The 11937-nt window shown below is 58.0% G+C and overlaps 1 protein-coding gene across 1 annotated transcript in view; it reads left to right on the top strand.

Annotated features, from left to right (window-relative positions):
- Positions 1–63: 63 nt before the first annotated feature.
- The window catches only part of TECPR1 (tectonin beta-propeller repeat containing 1), a 26010-nt gene continuing 14136 nt past the window's right edge, over positions 64–11937 (top strand). Inside the window, exons 1-8 of the mRNA XM_023532775.1 lie at positions 64–340; positions 3515–3753; positions 4113–4295; positions 4520–4642; positions 5575–5700; positions 7386–7560; positions 7661–7761; positions 11030–11171. Of these exons, the coding sequence (XP_023388543.1) occupies positions 178–340; positions 3515–3753; positions 4113–4295; positions 4520–4642; positions 5575–5700; positions 7386–7560; positions 7661–7761; positions 11030–11171 (1252 nt within the window). The 5' untranslated portion in view covers positions 64–177. The remainder of the gene's footprint in view (positions 341–3514; positions 3754–4112; positions 4296–4519; positions 4643–5574; positions 5701–7385; positions 7561–7660; positions 7762–11029; positions 11172–11937) is intronic.

Below are 11937 nucleotides of genomic sequence, written 5' to 3'. Positions count from 1 at the left end.
CCCCCGGGCCGGGCGCCGCCGCGTCCCCCAGCACGCAGCTGCTGCCAGGGACGGACGTGGGAAGACGGGTGCCGGGGCGCGGCGGGTTCCGAGGACCGCGCGGGGAGGCACCCGCCTGTCACTCCCCCGGGCAGCGGGTGGGAGAAAATCTGCTTGTCGTGGGCTTAGCGCGGGCAGATGGTCAGTCGGGGCCGGGAGCTCCGACTGTGCTGCTGGTGGCCGGGCGGGGGGCCCAGCTGTCGTGGATGGACTAGTGGTTACCAGAGGATGGCCCTGTGCATGGCCCTGGAATGGACCTGTCCACGGGGGCGGGCTCAGCGCGCCCCCTGCCCGGGGCGCCGGGCGGGCCCCCTTTGCAGGAAGGACTCTACCGTGCAAGCCGTGTTGCTGTCTCCCGCCTCTTTGGACCCCGATGTCGCCTTCCAGCAGTAGGGACCTTAGTCGCCAGGACTCTCTTTCGGAAGCGGGTGGGCGTGGCGAGGGAGTAAGAAACAAACCAGCAGGAAGCCTCTCGGGATCCTAAAGCGGACTCCGGGAAGTAGATGCTTCCGGAGCTTTCTCAGGACTGAGTCCCTCCCTGTACCCCCCACCCCTACCTCCCTTGGGCACCTTTGGTCTACGAAGGGATCGGTTAATAAACGCGCTGAGGAGGGCAGATGGCTCTGAGGGTGGTGAGCAGAATGGCTGAAGGTCCAGCTGAGATTCATGATGCAGAGGTCCTCGGTGAATCTGAGGTTGCTTTCCTGGAAGATGCCCCCCGCCCCCGCCACACACACACACACACGCACACGCACACGCACACGCACACACACACACACACACACACACACACACACATACACATCCGTTCACCCCAACAAAACAAAGCAATGCCAGGATCCCAGAATCACGAGACTCAGTGCTCCAACCCGCCTTTCAACCCGCCTTTGACCGGATGACCCAGTCTCCCTGACAGGCTACCTAATTGCCTCCCAGCCGGGAAATGGCCTGTGAGGAGTTGGGGCTGCATCCTGACAGGTGGAAAGGAGATACAGCCGCCGTAGGGCGTTCACCTGGTGTCCCCTTCAGTTGGGAATTGACTAGAGTCGGGGTTCCACTCTGAAGGGAGTTTGCAAACACCCCCTCACCCCATCCTTTCTCTGCAGTAGTCTTCCAGTAGGTGCCAAGGTTCAATTATGTCTATGTGGAAATTACTGCTTAGTCATTTCTCTGAAGGAAAGTGTATCAAATACAAGTGAAAGTCACCATTCATCGAGCTTAACCTGCGGACAGCCTGACTTACCTGGTTACATGTACAGTGAACTGTGAGCTAAGAGACATCTTTAAAGACTGGATTTATATTAAAACAACGCCGTAGAAACCAACGTTTCCTCCAAAAAAAAAAAACCGTACCTTTCCTCCAACAATTTATGATGAGGATTTTCAAATATACAGCCAAGTTGAAAGAATTATACAGGAAACACCCACATACCCAACACTTAGATTCTACTATTGACGTTTTACTGTATTTGCTTTATCTCATACCTACTCGCCTATTATGACCTGACTTCTGACCTTAAGTAATTAATGATTATTTGGCTTCCCTGGAGCGGTATTTCCACCGTAGCTCAGGGAGTTGGCGGCGTGGCAGATGGAGGTGTGGTGAGTATCTGGAGCTTTGGGTGAACACCCAGGATGCGCAGAGCACTGTTAGGTGCTGAGGAAATGAAGAGGCTGAAGACTCAGACTGACCAGAAGGGACTTGACTTTTTGTTTTGTTTGGAAGAGATGGAAGATAAGTGGCAGTTTGTGGTAGCAAATACCAAGTAAGAAAATGACACTCACTGAGTGCTTGCTGGACACTGAGCACTGTTTAGTATAAGCTGTATTATCTCATTTAATGCTCACAATAGCTACGTAAGTAGGTCACGATTTCTTTCTGCCTTTTACAGAAGGCACAGAGAGTAGTCGCCTTTTGGTGGTGCTAGAAAGAGGTGGAGCCAGGACCGGAATTCCAACAGTCTGGGTCCAGGGTGGCTCTGGGTGCTCTTAGTCACAGCAGAGATGCCACAGGGGGATAGTGGACCCTCAGGCCTGAGCAGGGAGGAGGGAAGGGCTATCTGAGGATTGCCACAGCTCCTCTAGACGCCCCGGCTCAGGCACCCGGCCTCAAGGCTTCATTTCCAAATGGCTCCAGAAGGCTGGTGTCCCGTGTGTTTGACTGGGCGCTGGCGCCCTGAGTGGCGAGATGGGGGTTCTTCGGCCATTACCCTGGGGTGTGCTCTGCTAGTCAGGCTCCCTCCTGTCGCCTCCCTCCACTTCCTGTCTGAGGTTTACCAAAGCTTGGCTCCTGTTCCCTATTCTGTCACTTCCTTTCCAACCCGCACTCTTTCTCCCTGGTGTTTTTAAGACATGTTGTTCCAAAGTTGCCCACTTGCCCGTGGCAGGTGCTCCTGCTTTCCAGCACATTGCATCTCGTGTTGCCAGTCCAGCCGCCGGACTTTCTGAAGTGCCCACGTGCCTCTGGCTACGCAGGGGCGGCCTGGCCCCAGCCTCCCGGTGTCCAGACCGCGTCTCCAAAGCAGACCGGCTGTGTCCTCACCTTTAGGCTCTTCCCTCCATCCTGGCCCCTGGGCGGTGCTCGGTCTGGGAAGTGGGAGCCGCCCTGTCAGGCAGAGCTTCTCGCTGCCGTTCCCCCTGCTGCCCTCGGCCAGCTGCTCGGTTTGGCTGTCGTGGGTCCGGCCATGTGGCCTCGTCATGGTGGGACGCTCGACCCTACCAGAAGCCAGGACTCAGGGGTTACGCGCCGGGGGGCAGCAGCCCCAGCAGCCCGGGATGGGGAGCGTCAGTGTAGGGTGCAGCGACTGCCTTGGCCGCCGCGCCACGCAGGGCGGAAGAGGAGAGAAACAGGAGTAGGAACGGGGAATGGCGGGAGGAAAAGGACGCGGAAGAGAAGCAGGTGCTCGCACTAGGGGGTGAGGACAGGACCCCCACGCCCTTGCCGCCGGCTCCCACGGGACCACGCAGGGCTGTGGCGGGGCCGCCAGGCCCGTGTGGACGCCCCTGTCAAACCCGTGTAGGAGGGTCCCATGGGACCGGCATGACGGAGGGGACCTGCCCACCGTGGGGCAGAGGCCTCCCGTGGAGGCAGCAGGATGTGTGTCTGTTTGAGATTCGACTAAATATGTGACTTTTCATTTATTCTTTTGACATGAAATATGACCAAATAATAACAGTCATTAAACTGGGGGAGGGAAGTACTTGGATGTTACATTTTTTTCTCCTCTGTACTTTTTTATATGTTTGAAAGAAACCCCCATAATCAGAGGGACAGGAAGGCAAAGAACAAAAACGGGCCCTAGAGTGGAAATGGGGCCCTGCCTCCGATTGGTGGGGTGAGCACTCATCTGCTGTCTGTGGCCTGAGACGGTCGCAGGGGGTGCCTGGGCCCTACCTGGCCTGGCGGTCCCCTGGGGCTGGGAGCCTGGTGCTGGCCAGGAACGCTGACCCTTGCCCTCTGCCGCCGGCTTCCCCGCAGCTGCCACCGCCATGCCCAGCTCCGCGTTATGGGCGGTGGATCTCTTCGGGAGGGTGCACATGCTCTCCACAGCGGGGCAGTCCTGGGAGCTCTGCAGGGACACCCAGCTGGAGTTCAAGAGGGTCAGCGCGGCCACGCAGTGCTGCTGGGGCCTCGCCTGCGACAACCAGGTCTACGTGTACGTGCGTGCCAGCGACGTCCCCATCCGCTGGCAGGAGGAGGCCTATGAGAATCAGGTGGGCTCCCCTGTGTTTGGGTTGCTGGTGGGTGGGTCGGCTGGAAGTAGAGCCCTTGTGCCCCAGAGCCCTGGCCGAGTCTCACCATCTGCCAGGATCCACGTTGCATAGTATCCAGTGTCTGGGCCCAGAGCCCCTGTTGTGTCCTCACCAAGGCGGGCTGGCCAGGTCCACACAGGCTGGGCTCCCGGCGGTTTCCAGGGGCCCAGGATGGGTGTGCCCTCCACTGCTTGCCCCTCGGGACACTGGGTCAGGTGGCAGTTTCTCTGCCCTTTGGGGCCGTGATCATGTGCTGGCAGGGGCCCGGCTGCCCCAGGCCAGCTGCTCGCCCGAAGCCCATGCCTGCCCTCGGCCCTCAGCGCTGGAACCCCGTGGGCGGCTTCTGCGAGAAGCTCCTGCCAAGTGACCGCTGGCCGTGGAGCGACGTGAGCGGGCTCCAGCCCCGGCCGCTGGACGGGGTGGCGCTGCCCTCCCCGCACTGGGAGTGGGAATCCGACTGGCACGTGGACGAGAACTTCGGAGGGGAGCCCACCGAGAAGGGGGTAGGCGGACTCGCTTCCTGCCCTGGCTCCCACACGGTGGGGGATGCTTTAGGCTTGGCCCACCCCTCCGTGCTGTCCCCAGCATCCCCTGGGATCGACCCTAGCCTGTGCCCTGTGTGCTCCCCACTTTCTGCACAGGATCGGTGGGGATCAGTGGTGCTCGCTCTCTCCACCCTGCTCCCCGCCTTCCCCAGAGCCTTATAGAGCCCCGCTTGGCGTTTCAGGGGTGGACATACGCCATCGACTTCCCGGCCACCTACACAAGAGACAAAAAGTGGAATTCCTGTGTGCGGCGGCGAAGGTGGCTCCGGCACAGGAGATACAAGTCCCAGGACACCTGGGCCAAGGTCGCGGAGCCCGCGTGCGGCTGGGGGCGGGCCAGGGTCCGGACAGGGGTCCCACTGTCGGGGGGGGGGGCACACGGCCCTTGCTTCTGCCCTCTCCGCCTATGCACAGGGCGCCACCCCTACGCTGGGAACTTTGACCTGTCCCTTGGGACCTTTGACTTGTCTCTTGGGAGCGCCACGGCATTGCATGTCCCTTCATCTGGGAGGCTGCCACCGCGGGAGCCAGACCAGGACAGCTCAGGACTTGTCCTGACCCTGGTCTCTGGGCTGCCCTGACCCAGGCTGAGGCTCAGGCCTTGCCTCTGTCACCCTGGTGGGAGCCACTCTGGCTCCCATGACCATGACCCAGACCGTACTGGTGTCCTGTGTGGGCTTTAACGAGAGGGAGGCCCCAGGCCCTCACCAGGCCTCTCTGCGAGGTGGGTCTGCCAGACCAGCCTGCCTGCTCCTCGGGCTGGGAGCAGCCGGGAGGGGAGAGCGTGGATGGCCAGTATCTCAGATGCCCTACAGGGCAGGGCCACGCCCTGTGGTGGGCCCTCTCCCAGGTGGGGGTGCAGTGGAGTGGTCAGGTAACCGCAGAGCGCACAGCCAGGACCCTCCGTGCCAGAGCAGCTGCTGCCACTCGGAGACAGCAGCTCAGGCCTGGAGGCCGTGAGAGGGAGGACAGGGGAGCGGGAACCCAAGGCGGGGAGCCCTCTGTCCTGATGTTCCTGCTCTGTGAAGTCAGACAGGTGTGCTCGGGGCTAGAGGACGGAAGGCAGCATGCTGAGGGCCGGAGTGGGCACTGCGGTGGGGCATGGCCGCCTGTCTGCTAGGAGGGTTGGTGCGCAGGGCCATAGCTCCAATATCCGCCAGGAGGGGACACAGTGCCATCTACTGGCCCAGGTGCCCACAGGGACTGACGGCCTCTGCCTTGTACCACGTTGTTCCAGGTCCCTCCGAAGGATGACCCCAAGCAACTGCCTGACCCCTTCAACGACCTCTCTGTGGGGGGGTGGGAAATAACCGATGAGCCCGTGGGCCACCTGTCCTTGTGGGCTGTGTCTCTGCAGGGAAAGGTAAGGCCTGTGCCCCCCTGTACTTTGCACAGGAGGTGGCTGTGGGGGGCTGGCCACAGGCAGGCGCAGGGCAGGAGAGCAGTCGGCCCTGCGATGCTCTCCCAGGGGTGGGGGAAAGCGGAGGGCTGCCCCTGGGACCTCTGTCTCGCCCCCGTCCCCGCAGCTGGGGTTAGCCTGAGCTGGCGGCAGGTTACCGGGGCCCCACAGTCGTCCCTCCTATGAATCCCGATGTCCTGTGGACCTGCCGGGTCCTGCTCCTCCCAGAAGCCTCTGACCTCCTACCCCGTGCCTGCTCCTGGTCTGTCCCTCCTCTGAGTGCCCAGAGCACGATCAGTGCCTACCCTGGGCTCAGATGCCATGAGTGTTGCCTCAGACAGATCCCGAGCTCCCTTGTGGCACCTCCTGCACAGCAGTCTCTAGCAGTGCTGCGGGTGGGAGGGTGGTGAGTGCGTGGGTGGTGGGTGCGTGGGTGGATGCCTGGGCGGGTAGGCAGAGGGATGGCGGGGTGGATGTTTAGAGAGATCCTTCTCTCAGAGAGTCTGTGAACTACACAAAGGAAGAAAACCAGCCCCTGACGGCAGCAGCGACCGGTGGTCCTGAGTGCAGGTGACACAACACGTAGTTGTGGTTTTAGAGTGAACTTGATGACCATTCAGTACTCTCTGCCACGAATTGACCAAATGCTCTGGTCGGCTTTGGAAGAGTCACAGGCTTTGTCAGGCTTACCTCCGGGATCCTGTCTGTCCCAGGCCTGGGTCAAGCACAGTTTTTTCTGAGCCACGCTGCACGATGTGGGGGCAGCTGGCCGCGGATAGAGCCCCCATCGAGGGGTCACGCCCACCTGGAAGCTAAGAGAGGGGAGAATGGGGCTCCAGAGCAGTGTTCGTGGTTGCTGCCTGCCGGCCGTGAGCCAGCACTGCCCTGCGCCCGGCCCGTGATCCATAAAAGGGGACCAGGACCTTGGGCTCCAGGCGGAGCTGGGGAGACAGGTGGGCCCCCAAGCCAGCAAGTAACAGAAGGAGGGCTGCGCAGGCCCATTCTGCAGTGTGAGCTGTAGAGGGGAGGTGACAGGATCGAGAGGCCTTGATCCCCAACGTGGAGGCAGCCCCTGGGAGGGAGTCCACAGCCTCTCTGGACCACGCAGCAGCCGTGGGCAGCCCCTCCTTCAGATGAGAAGCACCAAGCAGTGCAGACGATGAGAACGGTGGCTCAGTCTTAAATATTTGGTTAAACTCACTCTCTTTTTAAGGAGGAAGGGAACTGGACGTTTTCGACATTAGTATGAAGAGGGTCTGGGGGCTTTCCCGTTTAACCACTGGGCCCCAGCTTCCCCTAGAGACAGGTGTGCTGAGAGCATGTCACCACTAGGGGGCGCAGGACACCCGGGCTGGGGAGGGGATTCTCACAGCTAAGGAAGGGCACAGGTCTGTACCTGAGGTGTCTCATTTTTTAGCAGCAGTGGGGGGATCATCTCACCTGGCACGCGGACCCCAGTGGGAGTAGGGTAGGGTGAGTGAGGGCTGGACAGCCAGGGCACCCTGGTCCCCGGTTCCCTAGACCACTCACTTGGCCCGGGCGTGTGCAAATGCAGCTGAGGTTGGGCCGTGGGGGCGGGGGGAGGGCGCCCAAGAAGCCCTAGCCTGACCCCGCCTTCCTGACCCCATCTCTCCACCTCTCCCTCCCAGGTATGGTACAGAGAGGACGTCAGCCATCTCAACCCTGAAGGCTCATCATGGTCCCTCGTGGACACCCCAGGGGAGGCAGTCCAGATCAGCTGTGGGCCCCACGACCTCCTGTGGGTCACCCTCTGGGAGGGGCAGGCGTTGGTCCGGGAAGGAATCAGCAGGAACGATCCCAAAGGTGGGCAGACTTACATTCTGAACTGCCAGCCGCGGGGCGCCCAGCCTCTGCCACGCTCGCTGACGGGGGGCCGCCCGCGCTTTCTTCTGGGGCTGCGTAGGAAGTTCCTGGTCCGTGGTGGAGCCTCCCACGTCAGAAAACGGGATCATGCACGTGTCCGTGGGAGTGGCCGTGGTCTGGGCCGTCACCAAGGACCGGAAAGTAAGACGGGTCCCGGGGGGCGGGTCCCAGGGCTCCGTTTCATGTTGAGAGCGGTGTGATTTTTCATTCTTTTGGTCCGAACCCTTGAGAACGAATCAGCCAAGCTCCGTGCGCTCTGTGTCGCTGTCCAAGATATTTGGTGCCTGCAGAATCCCCCCTCGTCTGCGCCTGGTACCAAGTGCAGGACAACTGTATTGATCACTTCGTAGGCCGTAACATTTCAAATAATCAGAAGCTGATTTTCCGAAATGCTCAGCTAATCGATTGTCTCTCCCTACTCCTGTCCAGCGCTTGTCATTTTTATTTTATCAGAGGCAAGACCTATAAAATAAGCCCATTTCAGGTTGCTTACAAGTTCTCTGTCTAACCCCACGTCCTGGGCATCCTGTAGCATCCAGGGGGCGGGACCACCCACATCTGATCCACCTCCAGTGCTGAAGTCCCAAGCCTCAGGTTACAGCCCAGCCCCCTCTGGGCCCCCAGGCTCCCCGCTCTCAAAGCAATTTATCAAAATGTGCAGAAAATTTGATTTATGTGAGCAATTTGCTGTCTTCAGACAAATATATGATTGTGCTTACTTTCACTGGGCTTAGATATCCTAGAAATTATGAAACGGATTTGAGGGTTTTCTCATTTTACCGTCCCCCGGCCCCTGTCCTGCCTCATAAATTGTGATTAAAACACTGAAGTACTAATAGCACAGCATCCCCTCACCCAGGCCACCACCAAGAACGAGTAAGAACAGTTGTGTGGGCATGGCAGGGGCAAGATAGAGGGTGGCTCCCAGGTAAACCAAACCAGGTGAGCCATGGGGTCACAGGTAGGCCTGCAGGAAATTTGGTTGAATTGTGCATATTTTTACACGTTCACATGAAAAAGTTAGACTTGAGACTGTTTCATGAAGTACTAGGAATACAATCAAAATATATTATTTATTCTAATAATGAGTTTAGGAAAATGGTTTTCCTAAATAAAACCATGAAGGTCGTCATCTTCCAGAGGCAGACTTGGTTGGGCAAGATGGCCTCCCAGCATTAAGCATGAGCGAGGGTGGGACGTGCACAGAGGTCCACGAGCTATCGCTGGTCAGGCTCACGAGCCAGAGTCTGGATTTGAGATGCAGGACGTGTCTGTCCTCTTCAGTGCCCACAAAACACTCCACCTCCTGGCTCTGACCGTGTGCAGCGAAACAGCCACCTGCTGCTGCTGCTTGGTGCCAATAGGTACCACTAGTTTCTGAACCAGTGGGGAGAAGGTTCTAGAAAGATTCAGGCAGCTTGTCTCCTGGGGGAGACAATGCCCTTAGCCAGAGAATGGACAGGAGGCTACCAGGACAGATGTGTCTGGGGGCAGGTGACTTGACCCTCGGCCCAGTGGGACAGTGCCAAGTCCAGAGAGAGGTGTGGCAGAGGTGTGCGGAAGAGGCACATGGATGAACACTTCATCTGTGGAATGAACCAAAGGATCGAATTACTCGTTTGTTGTTCTTGAGCCTTTAAAAACCAAAAAGTGGGCAGACTTACATTCTGAACTGCCAGCCGCGGGGCGCCCAGCCTCTGCCACGTTCGCTGACGGGGGCCGCCCGTGCTTTCTTCTGGGGCTGCGTAGGAAGTTCCTGGTCCGTGGTGGAGCCTCCCACGTCAGAAAACGGGATCATGCACGTGTCCGTGGGAGTGGCCGTGGTCTGGGCCGTCACCAAGGACCGGAAAGTAAGACGGGTCCCGGGGGGCGGGTCCCAGGGCTCCGTTTCACGTTGAGAGCGGTGTGATTTTTCGTTCTTTTGGTCCGAACCCTTGAGAACGAATCAGCCAAGCTCCGTGCGCTCTGTGTCGCTGTCCAAGATATTTGGTGCCTGCAGAATCCCCCCTCGTCTGCGCCTGGTACCAAGTGCAGGACAACTGTATTGATCACTTCGTAGGCCGTAACATTTCAAATAATCAGAAGCTGATTTTCCGAAATGTTCAGCTAATCGATTGTCTCTCCCTGCTCCTGTCCAGTGCTTGTCATTTTTATTTTATCAGAGGCAAGACCTATAAAATAAGCCCATTTCAGGTTGCTTACAAGTTCTCTGTCTAACCCCACGTCCTGGGCATCCTGTAGCATCCAGGGGGCGGGACCACCCACATCTGATCCACCTCCAGTGCTGAAGTCCCAAGCCTCAGGCCACAGCCCAGCCCCCTCTGGGCCCCCAGGCTCCCCGCTCTCAAAGCAATTTATCAAAATGTGCAGAAAATTTGATTTATGTGAGCAATTTGCTGTCTTCAGACAAATATATGATTGTGCTTACTTTCACTGGGCTTAGATATCCTAGAAATTATGAAACGGATTTGAGGGTTTTCTCATTTAACCGTCCCCCGGCCCCTGTCCTGCCTCATAAATTGTGATTAAAACACTGAAGTACTAATAGCACAGGATCCCCTCGCCCAGGCCATCACCAAGAATGAGTAAGGACAGTTGTATGGGCATGGCAGGGGCAAGATAGAGGGTGGCTCCCAGGTAAACCAAACCAGGTGAGCCATGGGGTCACAGGTAGGCCCGCAGGAAATTTGGTTGAATTGTGCATATTTTTACACGTTCACATGAAAAAGTTAGACTTGAGACTATTTCACGAAGTACTAGGAATACAATCAAAATATATTATTTATTCTAATAATGAGTTTAGGAAAATGGTTTTCCTAAATAAAACCATGAAGGTCGTCATCTTCCAGAGACAGACTTGGTTGGGCAAGATGGCCTCCCAGCATTAAGCATGAGTGAGGGTGGGACGTGCACAGAGGTCCACGAGCTATCGCTGGTCAGGCTCACGAGTCAGAGTCTGGATTTGAGATGCAGGACGTGTCTGTCCTCTTCAGTGCCCACAAAACACTCCACCTCCTGGCTCTGACCGTGTGCAGTGAAACAGCCACCTGCTGCTGCTGCTTGGTGCCAATAGGTACCACTAGTTTCTGAACCAGTGGGGAGAAGGTTCTAGAAAGATTCAGGCAGCTTGTCTCCTGGGGGAGACAATGCCCTTAGCCAGAGAATGGACAGGAGGCTACCAGGACAGATGTGTCTGGGGGCAGGTGACTTGACCCTCGGCCCAGTGGGACAGTGCCAAGTCCAGAGAGAGATGTGGCAGAGGTGTGCGGAAGAGGCACATGGATGAACACTTCATCTGTGGAATGAACCAAAGGATCGAATTACTCGTTTGTTGTTCTTGAGCCTTTAAAAACCAAAAACACCTATTTCAGTGACACTCCAGGAAGGCGTTTATTTCCGGCTTTCCCAGGTGTGGTTCCGCAGAGGCGTCAACTCTCACAATCCCTGTGGCACCAGCTGGATGGAGATGGTGGGAGAAATGATGATGGTGAACGTGGGGCTGAACGACCAGGTGTGGTGTGGCTCTGAGCCTCGCTTCCTCGGGGGCGGGGGTTCGAGGGGGGCTTCCTGATGCCAGCACGGATGGGGGCAGCCCAGCACCTCTGCACACTCTCAGCCTTCGTGAGCTCACAGGGGGCTGGTTCTGCCTGGGTCCCAGAGCCCCCACCTGTCCTGAGTCACTCCCCCAGGACCCTCAAAGCAATGGCAGTGAGCATGGATCTGGGGGAAGGACATGCATCCTAGAGACTGGAAGAGTTTTGTTGAGAAATACTTGGGTGATGTCCGATCACCAAGTGAAGGATGAACCTGGCCTTCCCAACTTTGTAGATGCGGCATCTCTGAAACATCGCCTGTGTAGTTTGTGCGGCACGGCCTCTACCTCATGAATAATGAGGTTTAGTGATTTTTAAGACAACGTGCGAAGGTGGCAGCTCCCCTTGTCGCACTGTGATAGAAGCTCTTCCCAGGGGGCTGCCAGCCCTCCTCCCACCCGCCCCAGTGAACTGCGTGACACAGCGGTCAGGGGTGAGACAGGAGCTGAGCACAGAGGCCAGCCTGCCCCTGCCAAGCCATACAGTGACGAAGCCCTCCCAGCAAGGCCATCTGGGGCGACAGCTCTGCCAGTCCCTGGGCACCCCCAAGACCAGGATCAAAATGGGTGCCCCCTGGTCCCTCCCCTGGGCCCTTCAGCTGCCCAGCACACTGTCCTTCCTCAGCACCCAAAGGCAGAGGCGAAGAGGCCTCCTGGCCACCTTCCTCATGGGAAATGAGGTCAGAATCAAGGGCGTTTGCTTCCGTAAAAGGACCAGGACCACC

Source organism: Pteropus vampyrus, unplaced genomic scaffold (genome assembly GCF_000151845.1).
Source record: "Pteropus vampyrus isolate Shadow unplaced genomic scaffold, Pvam_2.0 Scaffold90, whole genome shotgun sequence".
NCBI lineage: Eukaryota > Metazoa > Chordata > Mammalia > Chiroptera > Pteropodidae > Pteropus > Pteropus vampyrus.
The sequence above is the reverse complement of the archived record's forward strand: the minus strand, read 5'-3'. Positions and strand labels throughout refer to the sequence as shown.